The 19,790-nt window shown below is 51.7% G+C and overlaps 1 protein-coding gene across 2 annotated transcripts; it reads left to right on the top strand.

The window, feature by feature from the left end:
• The first annotated feature begins 740 nt into the window (after positions 1-740).
• On the top strand, positions 741-15,572 carry SNRNP70 (small nuclear ribonucleoprotein U1 subunit 70). Of its 2 annotated transcripts, none has more exons than XM_028529320.2 (10): positions 741-970; positions 1,732-1,888; positions 3,503-3,565; positions 3,677-3,731; positions 7,744-7,808; positions 7,970-8,032; positions 8,615-8,696; positions 11,866-11,967; positions 14,593-14,680; positions 14,789-15,572. In XM_028529320.2, the coding sequence occupies exons 2-10, from the start codon at positions 1,742-1,744 to the stop codon at positions 15,414-15,416; spliced, it is 1,293 nt and encodes a 430-aa protein (XP_028385121.1). In that variant the 5' UTR covers positions 741-970; positions 1,732-1,741; the 3' UTR covers positions 15,417-15,572. The 2 variants fall into 2 exon arrangements, with proteins under 2 accessions (XP_028385121.1, XP_028385120.1); XM_028529319.2 differs by having other exon boundaries at positions 743-970; positions 14,762-15,572.
• The last annotated feature ends 4,218 nt before the right edge of the window (positions 15,573-19,790 follow it).

Below are 19,790 nucleotides of genomic sequence, written 5' to 3' on the forward strand. Positions count from 1 at the left end.
CCAAAAAGGTATGGGATCCATTCCCAGTCAGGACACATGCCTATGTCGGGGGCCAGGTCCCCAGTGGGGGGCGCTGGAGAGGCAACCACACATTGATGTTCCTCTTAATTTCTTTTTCCCTCCCCATAAAAATAAATAAAATCTTTAACAAAATAAAATAGTCCCGCCTTCACTGCCTATGCCCTTACTCTGCTCTACTTTTCTTTAACATGCAGGCCACTATCGGAAATTATATTTATTATTTTAAATGCCTTTATTTCTCTGCCATACGATGTAAGCTCTAATAAGGAAAAGTCTTTGCTTTAGTCACATGCTATATTCCCAGAGCCCAAATAGTGCCTAGCATACGTCATGTACTCAGGGAACAGTTATCGATTTAATATGTGAGACATCAAAGTTACTCCACTATTCACATAGGGACTCTTTGCCAGAAGGCGGAGGGGTACATCGAACTACTTGATACAAGCATGCGCGAAAGATCCGGGAAGTGTGTTTGGGGAATGGGGCGGAGCATCCAGAAGAGTCTCGCGAACCGAAGCGGTTGGAGTCCAAATCGCGAGGTGAAGGGGGCAATGCTCGTCATGGAGCGCGCGTGCGCACTGCGGAATCTAATCGGCCGCAGCAAAGGATTTTAAGGAGTCCGAAGGCGGGGCAGTGCCCTCGCGCTTGCGCACTGTTCACGTCGGCACCGGGTCCCGGTGTGTCGGTAGTTCTCGGCTAGCGCGGCGCGTGCGCAGTGTGGCGGCGGAGGGATTTGAGACCGGTTCCACCTCTTGCTACTGTCGTGAGCCGTGGCCGCGCGGGCTCCTCAGCAGCGGCCTGGTGCGCGCGCTGGGCGGGCGACGAAGGCACACGGACGTGAACGCCGCTGGAGTCGAAGCCAGAGCAATAGTCCCTGCTGCTGAGGGGCCGTCGCAGCCGCCGCGAGTCCCCGGACCGTCTCCAGGTCGAGGAGGGTGCCGCGCGGCGGGTGAGTGTGACTGAGTGGCCTTACCGGGTGCGGGGCTGCTACCGAGAAGCCGCGGCGATGGGCCCCGGTATCGTCCCCGCGGCCGGGCCGCTTTCCGCGCCACCGCCGCAGCCACAGCACCTTTCTGCACCCCTTACCCAGAGTCCTTTGGGTACTTACGCCCTCTTCCTAAAGCCCTCCCGCTGTCCCTTACCCACAGGCCCTTGCGGTGTGTTGCCTTTTTCTTCCCCTCTCCGCTGCGTCCTAGACCCTTACCCATAATTCCTTTCGCCTTTGGGGGGCCTAGATCTATTACCCACAAGCCTCTGGCTTGAGGGTTTTGCTAATGATGACCCTCTCCGACTCATCGCAGCACTTCCTGCGACCTTTGCCTTGTTCTCCTGCGTATGAGACCACCAGCCGCCACTGCTGTAGACCGCCCTCGCCAGCTTCCTTGATTCCCCCCATAAACCTCCAGGGAACATCTCAGCCCCACAGCTATTTTGCTCAGGATTCTGAGACTTAACTACTCAGAAACCCTTTTTCAGTTTTCGTTTCTTTTACAGGCCTTGTCGTCCCGCCCACAGCTCTCTCCCAAGAACTTGCTTTCTCATTCAGATTTGCAGCTTTTCTTTGACATAGGATCACTCTGTGCCCTTACAGAAACTTTTAATACTAAGGCCGTGCCCCTATTACCCTCTTTTCTTGGGAGTCAGGGGATTGTAGGGGTTTGATCTCTAGTGGCGTAAGCTAACATAAAGCTGGTTCGCTTTTGCTCTCAGACTTGGCAAGATGACTCAGTTCCTGCCTCCCAACCTTCTGGCCCTTTTTGCTCCCCGTGACCCCATCCCATATCTGCCACCCCTGGAGAAATTGCCCCATGAAAAACACCACAATCAACCTTACTGTGGCATCGCGCCCTACATCCGAGAGTTTGAGGTGAGTTTACTGGTTTGGGTTCTGCAGGTTGGGGGCAGTGGTCCTGGATTTGGTAGTCCAGTCTCTGGCCGTTTTCTGGCTTTGTGATTTAAGCAGGTGATTTATTCTTTCTGATCCTGGGTTTCCCTTTCTTAATGGGGTTGAAAATATATCCCTTGTAGGGTTTTTGTGAACATTCAGTAACTAGCAGTTGAGTGTTCAGGCTCTGCAGTCAGGTGGTTCTTGGCACACCCACTTCGTTTATCAGCTTTGTGACCTTGGACAAATGGTGTATACTCTTCATGCGGTTGTTTTTGTTTGTTTTTTCACTTTTAGCAAAGGGATAAAATTATTTTGCTCAGAATGTTGATGGGGTATTAACTACAAAGTGTATGATGTGGGGATTAGTAATCTCCAAATATAGACGTTTGTTATTGTATTTGCCATTTTTGACACTAATAGGGTGATGTTCATAAGGGGTTAGCACCGTGCAATGGGGTAGTTGAGACCACGGGCTTCAGAATAGCAGCTCTGCGCCTTCGGGATGAACACGAATATACAGCATAGGTCCCTGAGCCTCACTTGTTTTCATTTGTAAATTCAGGCTAACAACATCCACCTCTTCAGGGGCATCAGAGCCTGCCTGAGAGGTGCTGGCACGCAGTCAGAAGATGAAAGAGGGAAGTTCAGGCATGGAAGAGGAAAAGGCAGCAGGAGAGGAGAAAGCTGCAGAGCTTACGTTAGTTGGGGAGATACCAGAAGATGGGCTCTGTTGTAGGATTTGCCACCCTTGGTGAACTGGCACTTGGGGAATGTTATTAGCCAGTTAAACTAATGTAATGGCTGCAGGCCAGTGGCACCCTTTGGTGATATGGCCGTGTGCCAGTTACTGTTTAATGAGTGGTTGGTGAGGCCCCCTGGGCTTGTCCAGTTATCTGTCTCTGAGTGCTGCAGTGTCGGTCCTTTTGCTTCAGGCTTGGTCCAGATTTCCATCTCTGGTAAAGGAAAGATCCATTGCAGGTTGATGCTTTTGATAAGCACAAAAGAATTATTGTTTTTTAAATCCTCACCCGAGGACATGTTTATTGATCTTTTTAGAGAGAGAGGAAAAAGGAGAGAGAGAGAGACAGAAAAAGACAGAAGCATCAATTTGTTGCTTCCTTTATGCACCCTGACTGGAGTTGAACCCGCAACGTTTTGGGTATATGGCATGATGCTCCAACCAACTGAGCCACCCAGCCAGGGCCAAAAGAATTATTTTAAATTTTCTTGCATTTTTAAAGAAAGGGTACGAAATAGAAGATACAGATTTCTATTATTAGGTTCTGTAGGTATAGAAAGTCCCCTGTTGGATTGCTCTGACGTTTCTGAATACAACTTATTCCTGATTTCTGTGTTCCTCCTGTCACAAAGCAGTGACAGTTTGCTGATGGCGCTGGTCCGTGAGCCAGGCTTTAATCTGCTCCCCTCCCCCCCGCATTCACTGGTCTGGGAACTGCCCTTGTTTGCCTGCTTGTGTGTGTGTGGTGGGGGAGGGGGGACTGCGTGGCTGAGATGCTTATTATTTTCTGGATGGGTGTCCCTTGCCATTTCCCCCAGTCCCTCCCACCCTGTCACCTCTCTTCTTGTTCCTAGGACCCTCGAGATGCCCCTCCCCCAACACGAGCCGAAACTCGGGAGGAACGCATGGAGAGGAAGGTATGTGATTTTTGCCTTGTGGTCTTAGTCTTTTTTGCCTCTTTCTCTGGGGTGTTCCTTGATATCAGGGCTCTTCTATCCGTATTTAATTGTCTACCTTTCTCCTGACAGAGGCGGGAAAAGATTGAGCGGCGACAGCAGGAAGTGGAGACAGAGCTCAAAATGTGTAAGTCTCCGCTCTTCCCACATCTCTTCTCCTTCAAACCCTTACATGTTTCTCTCCTCCACATCAACCCCAGGACCCTATTTTGGGAAAGTGGGGTTGTCGGTTCACTTTTTAGTCCCCACCTTTTGTCAAGCACTATGTTTGCTTTGAACACTGAAGCGGGAGAGTGTGGAGTAAGGGCTGGCAGTGTGGGACCTGGGGCTCCACACTGTAGGGGAGTGTCCTTGGCGGGACTGCTGCAGCCCAGCTGGGCCTCACAGGCAAAGGCAGTGAGGTCCCGGCTGGAGAGGTAGCTCTGGCTCCACCTGAGCTCCCTGACCCTTGGGCTGGGGTGTGCCATCCCTTCCAGGTACTAGAATTGGGAGCATGGGGACTGGTAGATAATAGATAATAGTCATTAACTGGATTTCACAACCTCAGATGGCCCTTTGTTAGAGCAAACTCCTCTTCCCCCCACCTTGGATGCTAAACGCTCCGAGTCCTGATGCAAGTTGGTCACTTTGTCTGCAGAGGGATTCACTGATAAATAACCATCTCTACACTTTCGCCTCACAGGTGCTCCAAGAAGGCAGGGATTGGGTGGGATCTGCCCCTCATTGTGCCCCAGCTCGTATAGGGCGCGGTGCACAGAAGCGTTGGCAGCAGCTAACTTGGGAGTCTTTTGGGTCTCCTGCTAGGGCATAGGCCTGGCTGGCTGACCCATGTGAGTTTTAATCCTGTCTCTGCCACTTACAGCCATCTGACCTTAAATAAATCACTTCTCTCCTTGGAAGTTGTTTTCAACACTTTAAACATGGGATCCTGGCATGCTGAAGGATGCTGTGAAAGTGCAATTAGCCAAATTCAGAATGTGGGAAATTGTATAGGATAAACTTGTAATCCAGTTTCTTTTCCTTTTTCTTTTTAAAGATTCTTATTTTTAGAGAGAAGGGGAGGGAGAGAGACAGAGAGGGAGAGAAATATTGATATGCAAGAGAAAGATTGGTTAGTTGCTTCTTGCCTATCCCCAACTGGGGACCTGGCCTGCGACCCAGGCAGGTGCTTGACTGGGAATCGAACTAGCAACCTGTCATTTTGCATTCCTGGCACTCTATCCACTGAACCACACCAGCCAGGGCTGCAGTTTCTTTAATAAATAAATGACAAGGAAGGGGCACGGGCACGGAGTGGCCATATGGATTAAAGTTTCAAAAGGCATATCAACCAAATAAGTGTGAAACTTCTTTGAATCCTGATATAAATGAGCTAACTTAAAACTCATGTTTATGAGCCAACATAAACGTGAGTTTTGAAACAGTTGAGGACTGGACAGGGGGTTTTAGGTTAAGGAATTAATGTCAACTTTTGACGATGTACTAACAGTACTGTGGTTATGACTTTTAAAAAAGTCTTTATTGGAAACTAAAGTGATATATCTGGGGTTTGATTTAAAATACTCTAGTGAAACCCTGGCTGGTGTGGCTCAGTGGATTGAATGCTGGCCTGTGAACCAAAGGGTTGCCAGTTCGATTCCCAGTCAGGGCACATGCCTGGGTTGTGGGCTAGGTCCCCAGTAGGGGGTGCGTGAGAGACAACTGCCCACTGATGTTTCTCTCTCTCTTTCTCTCTCCCTTCTCTGTCTAAAAGTAAATAAATAAAAACCATTTTAAAACACCATGGTGGGGTGAGGTGGGGGGTAGAGCTAAAATAAGTGTAGCTGTGTGAGGATAATTGAAGCTGGTTCATAAAGGTTCAATGTGCTGTTCTCTGCCTCCTCTAGTGTTCGCAATCCTCCAGGGTAGAAAAGAGGAGAATGGGCCAAGTGCAGTAGGGCTTCTCTGCCCCCTGAGAATGTCTGTCCCCAGCTCCAGAGGCTTGCCGTGCCTCTTCACAGTTCCAGCTGCTGTGTGCGGGGACCTTGCTGAGCACCTGTCGTGCATCGTGTTACTGCTTTCTTACAGCTTCCACGGGCAACAGGGGTTATTACTTCCGGTTTTAAACTGAAGAAAATGGAGGCTTGTCAGGGCTGTGCGTTCCGAGAGTCGGAGGCCTGAGCTACTTTCTCTGCCATCTGAAAGTCCGATGAGGTTTCATCTCCACAGTCCAGTTCTTTGAGCCCCTGCTCTGGGCTGCTACCTAATAGTCCCTATCACAAAGGGTTTCCCACAGGGAGGGTTGCCTGCAGAATGGAGTTCAGTGGGCGGGTGGGCGCATGCCCGTGTGCATGCTGATTGGGGAGACTGCTGGCCAGCTTCTTGGCCACCTTCTTTCAGCTGAGGTGTTCTTTCTTCAGTAGCGTGCATGCTGTTGGCTCAGCTGTGCTAGCTTTTACTGTTAGTTCTACTCTGGGCCCCTTGGGGGAGCTAGAATTACAGGCTGATGCAGTGTGCCTGGGTGGTTCCCTCTTCCTGGCCGCCAGTCAGGAAGCTTGGCCGTCTGCTGTTTGGCCTTCATATACTGATCACAGGCAGTGATCAGTGGTCCTGTGGAAGCGTTCCTGTCATGACCTGCTAGACCACTTACTGCCTGGTGTTGGCAGGTGTATTTCCTGCTGCTGCGCTAACACCCTCCCTTGGGTCAGATGTTGTCATCTGAGGGCTTTCCTGACCGTCTCATGAAAACCCTTCATCTCTCTGTCATCATCTGTTAGAACTAGACATTTTCTACTTTCCGTGTTCACCACCAGCCTCCTTCCATTAGTGTCATGAGCTGTGAGAGCACAGGGAGCTTTTTGTCTTGGTCGCTGTTGGATCCTGGAACCTAGGACAGCTTGAGGCACATGCAAGTGCTTAACAAACACCTGTTGGGTGAAGGGGCAAAATCGATCCTGTGCAGGCTGAGAGACCTGCGGATGGGAAATTACAGCCCGGAGGGTGTGGTTTGGTAGGCGCAGAGATGGAGTTGTACCATCAGTTTCCAGGTAGTCAGTCATTCGATTTAGGCTGTTTTGTGCCTTTTAAGAAATCCCCTAAAATTATTTGGGATTTAGTTTGTGTTTGCAGCCAAACCCTCTCAGAGAAAGCAGATCTTTGTTTCTTTGGCTTCTTGCAAAACCCCCAAACTACCATCCTGAGAAGCTAGTGCCTTGGGGTTCAGCACAGGAGCCTGCCGGAGCGCCTGGGTTGTAAAGTCAACACACTCCTCCTGCACACCCCTCTTCCGTGCCTCAGCATCCTCTTTGTTTCCATTTGTAAAGCAATAGTGCATAATTCTCAGTCTCCAGCACAGCATCCTGTATTATGTGTTCACCATTAATATCATTCCTCTTTATGTTCTCCTAGAATATGGCGAGTACCCTGTATTGTAGAAGAACCGCCTTCTCTGTGCAGTGGGTGGGGTGCTCTGGGGCCCTGGCAGGAGTGGGGCCATTGTATGTGCCGGGGCCAACATTCTGGGTGAAAAGGATTTCTTCCCAGGCTTAACCCATCAGCATCCCCTCTGCAATTGGTTTTGTAATAGAATCTGGCTCTTCTCTGTGGAGGTGGTTATTCCTCAGTGGGCTTGTGGTAGCAACGCTGAGGGTAAAAATCTGATTGGCCTCGTGAGCTTCAGTAGTTGCAGCCTGGGGTTCTTCCCTGAGATCCCAGGGCTTGAATTCTGCTAAGCTCCCCCTCCTGGATCTCAGGTTTCCCTATGGGCTGCAGTTTTGGGCTGTGCCAGTGGGTGGCAGTGTGGCCCTTTCAGCTAGGGAGGAAGCTCAGCCCTCCTGGATCAGGCTGCCTCTTCAGAGATGTCCAGTCAAGTTTAGTTCCTCGCAGCTGGGAGGGATGGGGCCTTCAGATGTGTAGGTTCGAAGTGGCAGGCCAGCACCCATCCTGTCAGCCTGAAGTCAGCCTTGTCCCCTACTCATATCAGCCTAAATCAGCCACTTGGATAAAGGCTGCTATGCTTCAGGGAAACCAGGGTCAGGGACATGCCAAGGTCACCAACAGTTTTCTTCCTTGTAATGGGCCTCTGCCTGTCTGTCTGTATCTGTCTTGTGATGTGAGACTGTTGATACCTCATACTTAGAAATTCTCTTCTCCCTGCACAGGGGACCCTCACAATGATCCCAATGCTCAGGGTGATGCCTTCAAGACTCTCTTTGTGGCTAGAGTGGTGAGTCCGAAGTCCTGGAGCCCCAGAGGGGTCTGGGGCCTGAGCTGCTGAGGGCTTGGGTATAGGGCAGAGGGTGGTAGGCTGGGTCCCAGGATGTTCTGAGGGGACAGCTTTGAGACAGCTCACTTCTCCTACTTAACCCTGTATCTCTCTGTTTGTAGAACTACGATACAACAGAATCCAAGCTCCGGAGAGAGTTTGAAGTGTATGGACCCATCAAAAGAGTGAGTGGACTAGGGCCGGGGTATCTGAAGTGGGGAAAGTGGAGGGAGGGAGAAGGGTAGCTCCCAGCCCCTTGGACACAGTGCCTCAGCCCACAGGGCCAACTTTGGGGAGCAGGAGAAAATTTGAGTAGTGACGACTGCTTGTTGCTTTAGATTGGGGGTGGACACACTATAGACTGACATTTGTAAAAACATCTTACTGATATCCAGCCAGGCCCTTATGTTTGCTGTCGTCGGTGGCTGCCGTTGCTGTAAGGCAGAGTTCTCTGAGCTGGAAATACTTGCTGTCTGACTCTAGTGTCAGAGGCAGGCTTTATATTTAACTGATACTCATTCATTTGTTTACAAATCATGTGAATACTCAGGGCAGTAGTGAGGGCTTGAGGATACTATGCACATACATTGCTAGGCCCAGCGCCAGTAGTGTATCAGTCACTCTGGGCTCTTGCAGGATAGAGACAGGGTCTGAGGCATCTCTCTCGGGTGTAACCCAACCCAGGGCCTGGCACCCGGGCTGTGTGATTGATGGGGTGAGTTAGCTCCTGTGCCAGAGCTAACCCTGCCCCGTGGCCCACCCCCCAGATACACATGGTGTACAGTAAGCGGTCAGGGAAACCCCGAGGCTACGCCTTCATCGAGTATGAACATGAGCGAGATATGCATTGTGAGTACCTCCCACCTGAGCCTGGCCCTCTGACCCTCTCTCTGCTGCCCTGGCCCCTTCCCGTTGTCTGTCCCCACTTCCCATCCTGCCAAACCTGACATTAGCAATGTCTCTTCTCCTCCCTGTGTTTCTGATATATCTTTTTTTTTTTATATACGTGTTTTTTAAAAAACAAAAACCAAAATTCCCCACAACGTGTGTGTGTGTGTGTGTGAACCCGGGGAGGTAAGTGTCACACGTTGGACCTCGGGGCAAGGAGGGAACAGGGTGGGGGCTGGGGTCAGCTGGAGGTGGGGGGAGGGGTCGGAGTTTGGGGGAGCCTTTCCCCGTTTCCCCCACTGGAGTTGGGGGCAGCCAGGTTGGGATGAGGACTGGCCTTTGAACCAGCCTCCTCTTCCCTCCAGCAGAGCTGGGGCTGGGCCCACCCAACCCTTCACCTCCCCACCCCTGGCCCCCCACCCTGTTTCTCAGCTGGCAGTGGGCTGGTAGGCGTGTTCAGCGCCTGTGCCCACAACTCCAAAGCCCCCTTTAAAGCTGCGGCGGCGTCCACATGGGCAGGGATGGGTGGGTGGGGGCGGGCATGGCTGCGGCGTGTCCAGGGGCCGCCATATTAATTGACTGTTCTTATTGTCACTGCAGCCACCACGCAGCTGGCTTGCAGCTGATGCTTACGCTCCCCTTACAACACCTCAGTGTATGGTTGGTATAAGGGTTTGTATCATGGGTAAGATCACTCAGCACTGCACACCAGCCCAGCTTAGCCAGGCAGCTCAGGAGCAGCGAGGTGTCCCTTCTCCCATCCCCAGACACCCCTTCAGTCTCCCCGCACCCAGAACCTTTTCCTTGTTTGGGTGCCCTCTGTCCCTCCTGACCCATATGTTCTCCGCTAATCTTGCTGATCCCCGGAGGGGAAGGATGAATCCTGATGGGAAAGGCAGCTGGTCCCTCTAGTCGGGCTCCATCCAACCGCCGACTGACCTGGCTTCATGACATTAGTGGTGAGGTGGTGGGAATGCTGAAGAGGGGGTGCACAATGGCCAGGGCTCCCTGTGGAACCCTGCAGCCCTTTGCTCCCTGCCCCCATGCCTTCTGCGGGGCTGTCACTGCGGTGGCCCTGGAAACTCTTTTCAGTTGCTAGATTTGGGGTGCTCTGCCCCATTTCTGTCTTCCTTATGGCTGAGGCCTCTCAAAGGGCTGTGGTGCCCAGCCACTCTCCAGAGTGCATGGAAATAGGGATTGGGGAGTGGGAGGACTCGAGTGACAGGCCGTGAACAGCTGAAGGTGTTGCAGATTTTACTTCAGACCCTTCCACTCTCTAGAGACCTAGGAGAGAGAGAGAGAGAGAGAAGCCTAGAAGTACACACGTTACACGTTTTCCTTGCTGTTACTCTGGGGTTGGGCCTCTTCTGGGGTTTGGGGTAATGAACCAGAGCAGGGCTCCTTTGCTTGACTTCCCGGTCCGTAAAATTCCTTCCCTGAATACCTTCCTCTGGGCTCGGGGGCCAAGTGGCCCCTCCTGAGGTCACGGGCAGCACTCCATCTCCTGGACCCCCGAGGCTGTCCCTTGTGTGCCAGCCTTTGGGCTGAAGTAGGTGGTGGGAGGGAGTGTGGAGTTCGAGGTGGAAAAGTCATTCCTTGTGCCGAGGGGGGCGGGGCGTGTGCCTCGTCCCGAATGGACTTAACAGGGAAATGGTGAGGGTGGACAGGTGTGCCAAGGCCTCCCCAGCCTTCTCTGTAAATTTAAGCAACATGGGCCCAGGGCTTTTCAGCTCCCAGACTTGGTGTTAATCTTTGTGTCCCCCCCTTTGAGGCCTCCTTGAGGTTTCTTTGGGGTCCACCACTTCCCTCTGCCTGTCTTCAGGTGGTGCAGGAGATGTGGTTCTCCCTTTCTGTGGTTCCCTAGAACCTCCCCCATTTCCCTGCCCTGTAGCTTTAGCTCACCCCATGGTGGTGGGTGGGGGGTTGGTGCGCGTGCTCAGGTAAGCTTGGGGGCTCCAGGTAAGCGGTCCCGTGTCCCCCCCCGGGAAGCCCGCCTCCTCGCCAGGCCCCCAGGAGTTGCCGAGCCCCCCCCATCCCGCTCGGTTTGGACACCCGCAAGGCCGGCATCGGTAAATGGCACCTTTTTCTCTTCCTCTGGTTGTTATTTGGGGGGGAGCGGGCTGGGGCGGGGCAGGGTATTGTGGTTGGTTGAGGACAACCCCCTAGGCCAGGGCTGAGGGTGGGAAATGGACTTTTTTGGCCTTCCCTAAAGCCCCCGTGTAAGACAGGCCAGGGGACTGGGCCTGCCCTTTGCTGTGCCCTGTCAGAGAGCGGGATCATGCCTGCCTGCATCTCCCCCTCTACTCCCCATCCTTCCTGAGGGGCTCAGGCTGGGGTTGGCCACCCAGCGCGTGTTGAGCTGGGGGTGTGGAGGGAGAGATGGGGTGGAGCCCGGGGTTGGGTGGCAGAGTCAGTCGTCTCAGGTAAGGCAGGAGTGTTCAGTAGCACCGCACGTCTCCCACGCCTCCCTCCACTTTCCCTCTTCCCCACCTTTTGTACGGGGCCTCTCCAGGCCCCCCGGGAGCATCATAACTTGCCCTACTGCTCCCTGCCATCCTAAAGATTACTCCCATCCCTTCTGGTTCATTTTCTGTTCTGATGTCTGTTCCCTCCTTACTCACCCCCACACACACACAAAAATAAAACAAAAACAAAAGATTGGTGTGAACGGGGGTGCGGAGCCACCCAGCGGGGCCTCCTCCCCAGCGTGATGCGCTAGGGTGCATGCCTGGGGTTGTGGAGGAGCCCTCCACCACAGCAGAGTCCAGCCTTAAGTTAACCTCGGTTTCTTTGCAGCGACTTCGGCCGCCTTGGCGGGAGGGGGCTGCTCTGTCATTCTGGAGTAGGAAGGGCCTGGGAGCCCAAGGGGTGGCAATTGGGCATGGTCTTGCCCCCAATGGTGATTGGGGGTTGATGAGGGAGCCGGTGCTAGGACGGAGCAGGCCCCTCCCTGGTTTGGGAGAGGGTCGGTCTGGCTGTCAGTTGCCTGGCTGTCTGGTGGGCGTGCGTGTGCGAGAGTGAGTACCTTGACAGGGTGGATGGGGATGCGGCTGCTGCGGAGCTGGGCCCTGTCCTGACTAGAGGACCCTCTGGGGATTCCTCCCCTCCCCCCTCCCCACATCTGTTGCAGCCGCTTACAAGCACGCAGATGGCAAGAAGATTGATGGCAGGAGAGTCCTTGTGGATGTGGAGAGGGGCCGAACCGTGAAGGGCTGGAGGCCCCGGCGACTAGGTGAGTGCATCCTGCCCGCACCGGGCTCTGCGTTCTGTGCATGGTGGCTTTGTTCTCCCCGCATCCTTCTGCATCTACTTCTGCTTTCTGTCTTCTCCCCCTCTCCTCGCTGCCCTGCAGCTGCTCCCATTTTTCTCCCTCTCTGGCTCATCCTCCTTTCATGACCGTCATATGGCTGGTGTCTGTCTTCTCATTCTGGGTTCCCCAGTAGGAACAGGAGCACTAGCCTGGAGAGGTCAGTCTGGGACCAGATGCCAGCTTACTGTTTACCAGCCGATGGCTGGCTCTTCCCTCTTCCTTTCTTAATTTTTCCACCCTGGAAAGGAGGAATAATCTCAGAGTTCACTGAGCTCAGCATCAGATGCCCAGGTTGGCAAGTGACACGGGTGAGCCTAGTAAATGTCACTTTTTAGCCACATACTCTCTGCACTTGCTTGTTGATTTGTTTATTCATTGATACCGAGAACGGCTATTGGACCACCAGCTGTGCTGTGTGCAAGGCTCCTCTAGTGCAGAGCAAGGCACACAGAGCTGCCCTCGGAGCCTCCTGCATTTAGTCCCCCTCACTGCCTGTAATTGTCATTCACCGTATCAGTCAAGGTCAGTTTGTTTGCAAATATCAGAAGTACATTTGAGCTTCCTAAAGTACAGAGGGGCCTTGTCAGTATAGGAGTGTCTTTTGGAGCCCAGACACATGATGCCAGTGGCCCTTGGGAGGATCTGGTAGCTGGACCCTAAAGCTCTCAAGAGCTGCCTGTGGCACTTGTACAGCTCGCTTCTGCCTTGTCCGCTGTCTGCGCAGACTGGGCTTCTCTGTGTCTCCCCGCATTGACCCAGTGTGGTATTCACCAACTGGCCACTTTACATACGGTCCTGAGTGGATTGCCATGCTTTGGGGTGGGTGGGTCTGATTGGCTCAGCACTGAGCCTGGACCTGGAGCTGAGGTCCTGCCATCCAAACATGACTGTTGAAGACTGACTCTTGTGAGGGTGAGCAACAGCTCTTAGAGAAGGTGGCCTTCTCTGGGCAGACGCCCCAAGTGGGTCCTGTGCCTTCTGCTCTTGTTCTTGCCCCTCCAGCCTGCTGTTGGCACTCGTGACTTGCCTGAGCTGGGTAGACCCCACACTCATCTGCTGAGTCTCTGGACTTGAGAGGCAGGTTCTTCCTTGCCCTCTGGCTTCTCTGGGTGTTGTAGATTCTTCAGAGCCTGCTATTGTCTCTTGTCGTGGAATCCTGGGATCCCAGAATCTTCTAGTTTGGTTGGCATTCAGACTTTCTAATGGTGATACCCACTATATCCTGACTCACTGGACACATAAACACGCATACCATCCAAATGAGTTTTATGAAACAGTAATTCTCTTTTGTATAGGCAGTGCATACTAGTGTTATGTACTGTATTCTGTTGATTTATTGGTTTTTTTAATATACTGGTTGCAACTCGTCAAATTGATGATTGATACACTGCTGGGTCGGGACCTGAAAATGAAAACAAAAAACCCAACTAGCCTATTGTACCCCATACCTGTAACTTACCAGGTGCCTGTCAGTTGCCTGTGTCTATTTGAGTATCTCTGATAGCCAAGCAGCCTCTTTCCTTTTTTCGCCCTCTCTGCTGAGTCATGCCTCCTGTCAAGCGCCAGCCCGGCTCACTGACGTTTTCTTCCAGGCAGCGAGGTACAGAAGAGTGCATGGAGTCAGTTGGGAGTCACGTCCCAGCCCTGCACCTTCCTTGCCATGTCACCGTGGGCAAGTGGCTCTGTCTGAGTCTGTTTCCCCATTTGAAGAACAGGACTGCCCGCTGCCCCTCAGGGTTGTCCTGTCAGTCAGCTGGCTCCTGCACATGCACGTAATGTCCTGGGTGCTGTGCCCGTGCTGGCCACAGCACACAAAGCTGTACAGGCCTGGCTCTCCTGCAGCATTACCGGCTGCCAGGAGAGGAAGGTATTAATGAACTCACACACGTACATGCAGAGTTTGAAACCGCAGTTGGAGCTCCAAGAAGGAACTGCATGTTGGCATATGGTCTGAGTGTATAGTGAAGAACGGCTTCACCTGCTGGGTCAGGGCTGGCTGGCTGCCTGAGGAAGTGATGTTTGGGCTAACATGGGATGGGTGAGCAGGAGTCAGTGAGACAAGGAAGGGCACGGAGAGTATGAGGAGATGGACAGAATGCCTTGAACATGATGATCTGGAGCCCTTGCCGTGGAAGAGTGGGAGGGGCCTGCTCCTGCAGGTGCTCGCAGCCACTGCACAGGGAGTTTGGGCTGTCAGCAGCGGGGAGGCTTTGAGGCAGATCATGTTTTCAACTGGCTAGATCACTGTGGCTTCAGGTGTGCATGAGAACAAGGTTGGAGGGAGGCTGTGTGCAGTACACACTGGTTAGGGGCGTGACCTCGGGAGCCTGATTCCAGGCGGTTCCCAGCTAGCACTTTGCAGAAATCATCTGATCTCTGTGAAGTGTGTTGTCACGTTAAGAGCATGCTGGCAGAATGTCCTCATAGTACTTGGGCCCCATAGACACCAGCAGGAAGGGCATCCTTCCCTTTGCTTTTCGATGCTGCTTGTTTTCTATCCCTCATCCCTGCACAGGATGACCCTTTGTTCCTCTGCCCCACCTCCAGGAGGTGGCCTTGGTGGTACCAGAAGAGGTGGGGCTGACGTGAATATCCGGCATTCTGGCCGGGACGATACCTCCCGCTATGATGAGAGGTAAGATTAGGCAGTGGTTTCCTGGGAAGGGGGTGGTCACGTGGGGGAGCCCAGCCACACACATCTGCCCACCTCATCCAGGCCGGGCCCCTCCCCGCTTCCACACAGGGACCGGGATCGGGACCGAGAGCGGGAGCGCAGGGAGAGAAGCCGCGAGCGAGACAAGGAGCGAGAACGGCGACGCTCCCGCTCTCGGGACCGGCGGCGGCGCTCGCGGAGTCGAGACAAGGATGAGCGGCGACGATCCAGGGAACGTAGCAAGGACAAGGACCGGGAACGGAAGCGGCGAAGCAGCCGAAGTCGTGAGCGGGCTCGACGGGAACGGGAACGCAAGGAGGAGCTGCGTGGTGGCGGAGGTGGTGGCGGTGACATGGCAGAGCCCTCTGAGGCTGGTGATGCACCTCCTGACGATGGGCCTCCTGGGGAGCTGGGTCCAGATGGCCCTGATGGCTCAGAGGAGAAGGGCCGGGATCGTGATCGGGAACGACGTCGCAGCCACCGGAGTGAGCGGGATCGGCGCCGGGACCGAGACCGAGACAGGGATCGCGAGCACAAGCGTGGGGAGCGGGGTGGTGAACGAGGCAGGGATGAGGCTCGAGGTGGGGGTGGGGGTGGCCAGGACAACGGGCTGGAGGGTCTCGGCAATGACAGCCGAGACATATACATGGAGTCTGAGGGAGGCGACGGATATCTTGCTCCAGAGAACGGGTATTTGATGGAGGCTGCACCTGAGTGAGGAGGCCTCATCTATTTGGACGTGTTCCTACCCACCCCTTGCTGTCATCCTCTACCCCCAGCCTCCTTGGTTACCACCTAAGTTTTGCCAGCCAAGGGTAGGAGTCTCATTTGTTCTGGTTCCTTGGATTTAAAAATAAAATTAATTTCCTGTTAATGGGCACTTTGGTTTCTTCACTGCTCTTAATGTCTTCGCTGGAAGTTTGCCTTCTGACTTGTTCGCCCTGCTTTGGTCTGTGTTCCAGGGCATGCCTGCTCCAGCTCTGTGGCCTCAAGCTAGGGATGCCCCAGCACACCAGAGCTGTTGAAAGTGGGAGAGGAGGAGCTCTGTAAAGGCCCTTAATCCCTTTGTAGCCTCCCCGCACCCCCTGTTTTTAACCTCTTCCATGTATAACCTTAACTTCTGGGCTCTTCATACCCCTAGCTTGTGGGGGTCAGGGGCAGGTGGGCTCCAGGCATTTGATTACTCAGTGGGGGCTGTGAATTTGAAAGCATGAAGGGGAAGCTTTGTCTGAATTGGAGAGCTGAGAGAGGGTGAAGAAATGAAAGGAGAATAAGACACGAAGATGGGAAGACTGGGTGGAGCAGGAAGGCCACACAGGGCCAGGATGGAGAACTGCCTACAGTGCATGGTGGCAGCTTCACCATTTGTCTTCCTTGCTACTTCCTAATGACAGCAGAGTAATCATAAGAAACAGAAGAGCTTCCAGCAACTTGAGATTTCAGCACATTTCTGGATAGAAGATTAAGGAGGACAATGGTGAGAACACTTCAGTCTGATGGCCCCTTGAGAAGGAAGCCAGTCACCTTTGCAGGATCCTAGAGGCTCAAGGTTGAAACTCCAGGTATAAGAAGGATAGGGAACGAGGTGGACTTTCAACACAACAGCAGCCCTTTGTTTCAGTACTCCACGTGCCTGAGGGCTGGACTTTTCCTGACGAGGATATACAAGCCCAGACCTGCTTGGGTGTTCCAGAAGTTTCTCAGCCTAAAAAAAAACCTGACATGACCCAGAGGCAGTGTGTCAGTTACAAGGATCCTAGTATGCTTTCTAGCTACCTTGGTATTCATAAACATACAACGAAAAGTCACAGGCATTTGAAAAAATCCTACAACATGAGTCTACAAGATACATTAAAAAAAAAAACAAAAAACTGGTCCTGGCAGAAATAACTTAGGGAATAAAAAGAAAACTTAATGACACGGATTAGTATATTTTTATAGACATCTCATATGTTGCAATTAGACTTCTGGAATTGGCTGTGGAGAATAGCCCATTTTATACTAGTTTGGCCCAATCTAGTTATAAAGACTGCACAGAAGATATGAAACAACTTGGGGAAAGCATTGGAGGGCAACCAATGTAGGTGAGACTCGAGGCAGTTGATCCCTAAGGAGAAGAAAGCACACAGATGAATTTATCTACCTGACTTCTCTGACATTTAACGTGAGGTGGTAGACTCTGAAAGTGGCAGTCACCCACAGGACTGAGTTCACAGAAGTTGGGCCAGACTGCTGGGGTGTGGGGGCCATTGGGCCTCCAAGTCTGTATACAGTCGTCTTGTTGAGGTATACTCCAACTAGTAAGTTGTGCGTTTTCATCACAAGACCCAAGGTGCTTGGGAGAAAGGAATAGTGAAAACTAAGGAGCTAAGAGATCACCATAGCCATGGAATTCTTGGGGAGAGAGGTTGGGGTTCAAGGCCTGCCATCACAAATGGCTGTGCTAGAGATCCCCAGAGTGCCACAATATTGGAGTAAGGCTGCCAGTGAAATACGCCAGGCCTCATAAAGATTGAGGTTATTTGTCTGCCAGAAGGAAATAACTGCAAGTTATCCTTTAGAGTCTGATTTTTACTACACAATGCTCAGCATCTAGTCATTATCAGGCATGTCGGAGGATTGGAGTTACTGAAAACCAAGAGAAAAAAAGAGGCCACAGAAACACCCAGGCATGATTACGATGTTGGAGTTACCAAAGACTGAGCTACATGCTCACAAAATAAGGCAAAGGTGGAGAATTTTCACAGTCCTGGAATCTTAAGTGAAAATTTTAGAACTGGAAATGGACTAAATTAAGAACTTAGTAGGTGCATTTGGTAGTTGATTAGATAAGCTGACACATTCTTGTTAACGCTACAAGTGCTAGGGGAATGAAAATTAGATGAAAAGAAGAACAATCTAATGATCTTTTTAGGAACTTAACTGAGAACATACTTCAAAGTGAGGGATTTGAAAGAGAACAACCCAGTTCAGCATAATCACGGAGAAAGTTCTAGGATGGCAGTTTTCTAGAGAGATCCAGATTGCGGTCAGAGGACTGAAGTTTCCGAGGAGTTTCAGGTCTAAAAGACTGATACTGATGGGTGTCAGACTCATTTTCACTGGGGGCCACATCATCCTTACGGTTGCCTTCAAAGGGCTGAATGTCATCTTAGGACTGTATAAATGTAACTACTTAACAGGCGAGAGCTCAGCGCTGCTGCTGGGTAGAAACAAGATGGATCTCTGGGTTTGGCCCGCGGGCCTTGTATGTGCCACCTGTGCAGTAAGGTATCTGTTGTGATGGAGAGTTGGAAAGAAATGAGAATGTAGTGAAAGAAAGAAAAGTAGGTAGAAGTCACACCAGGGGTGGGGAAGCTGTTCAAGAAAAAAAAAATATCACAGAACACTGCCTGGGTTCTACAGTAAATTAAGTACGATACTTAAGACATAAATGTAAGCATTTTATTGATTAATCTCAAAACTGGTACCATAAAGCTACCGTGGGGAAAGGTTATAAGAGCAGAAAATCAATATGTAACATTACTAACAACTAAAATGAATAATTTGAGAAGTAACAAGTTATGTAGATACAGAAGGAACTACCAGTTTAAACATCTATTAAATTGTTGCCTCTTGTAGTTGGTTGAGTTAGGACTGGCTGGTGCTTTTCAATATTAGCCCTTCTGCATTACTTGATTTTGTTTTTAAAATCAAGTTAAGTATCCCTGGCTGGTGTGGCTCAGTGGGTTGAGCGCCATCCTGTGAACTGAAGGGTCGATTCCCAGTTGGGGCACATGCCTGAGTTGCAGGCCAGGTCCTCAGTTGTGGGGCCTGCAAGAGGCAGCTAGCTGATGCTTCTCTTGCACATTGATGTTTGTCTAAAAAAATAAATCTTGTTAAAAATCAAGTGGAATTTTTGTTAAAATGTGGGGTGGGGGGGAGTTCTGTGAAGGAGAGAGGGACAGATAAACTTGCATACTTCCTCTGGCTTTGCGAAAGCCCGCTTCTGGATGCCATACCTGCATCCAGCCAGTGGTGGGGCAGTCTCGTCTGTATTTCCTGTTTCTTTGGTCCCTCTAGAGCATCTGATACAGCCTCCTACTTTCTTTTTAAAAACTTTTCTTATGGTTTTTCTCACCTGATTTTCCTCCTCTTTCCTGGCCATTGTTTGCCCTCTTTCCAACTTGAAATGTTAGGAGTTTTGCTGACTCAACAGTCCTAGGCCCTCTTCACTCTGCAGTCTTGCCTCCAGCATTCCTGTCCACTCCTACCGTTTTATTTTCCACCTTTGCCCAAATTCAAATTCTCAAAAATGGTGGCAGGCCTTGAGTACTGGACAAGGTTCCTCAAGTTCAAAATGTCCAATGTCTCTCTAGCACAGACGACCTGAGTAGAAGGCTCCACAGGCGCCTTAATTCCCCTCCCCCACCTCCCAGTCCTCACATACACTTAGTCACCAAGGCTTGTCCGGACATTTCCAAATCTGTCCATCCACCCTCCATGCTTCTACCCTGGTCCCAGCCATCAAGGGATAGCCTCCTACCTTCTCCCCTGCCTCCACTTCTGCTCGCATCCATGGTCTTCAACTACACATTTGAATGATCACATTTTACTCTTCGGAGTTACCATCGTTCAAAATCCCCAACATGCCAGCGCGAACCCTCCAGTCCGTGTGGAAACTATCCTGCCCACCTCTCCACCGCTACAAACCACTGCAGTCCTCGCTCTGCTGTCTAGCTCCTCGCCCAGCTACGTGGGCTCTTTTGCCTGGAAAGTAACCCACATCCCACCTCGGGATCTTACCTTCAAGAACTCTGTTCAATTCCTCTCAGATCATCACGCCCCCACTCCTAATTCTCATCACAGTCGTAGTTGGTTGTCTACCTCCTCTTCACCATGGTCTAAGCTCCGTGGGGGCAGTGTCCATCATATGGGGCCCAGATGTTTAACATACATTTGTCCAATGAATATTGAAAAAAGGGACAGAGGAGACAGACAGGCCTGGTGGGCTGGACAGACTGAGATGGAAGGTGGGGGAGACGCCGCAATAGGAAAGGTCGCAAACAGGGCAGACCAATGGGAGTTGAGGGCAGGGCTGCCAGACAGGAGC

Source organism: Phyllostomus discolor, chromosome 12 (genome assembly GCF_004126475.2).
Source record: "Phyllostomus discolor isolate MPI-MPIP mPhyDis1 chromosome 12, mPhyDis1.pri.v3, whole genome shotgun sequence".
In the NCBI taxonomy this organism is placed as follows: domain Eukaryota; kingdom Metazoa; phylum Chordata; class Mammalia; order Chiroptera; family Phyllostomidae; genus Phyllostomus; species Phyllostomus discolor.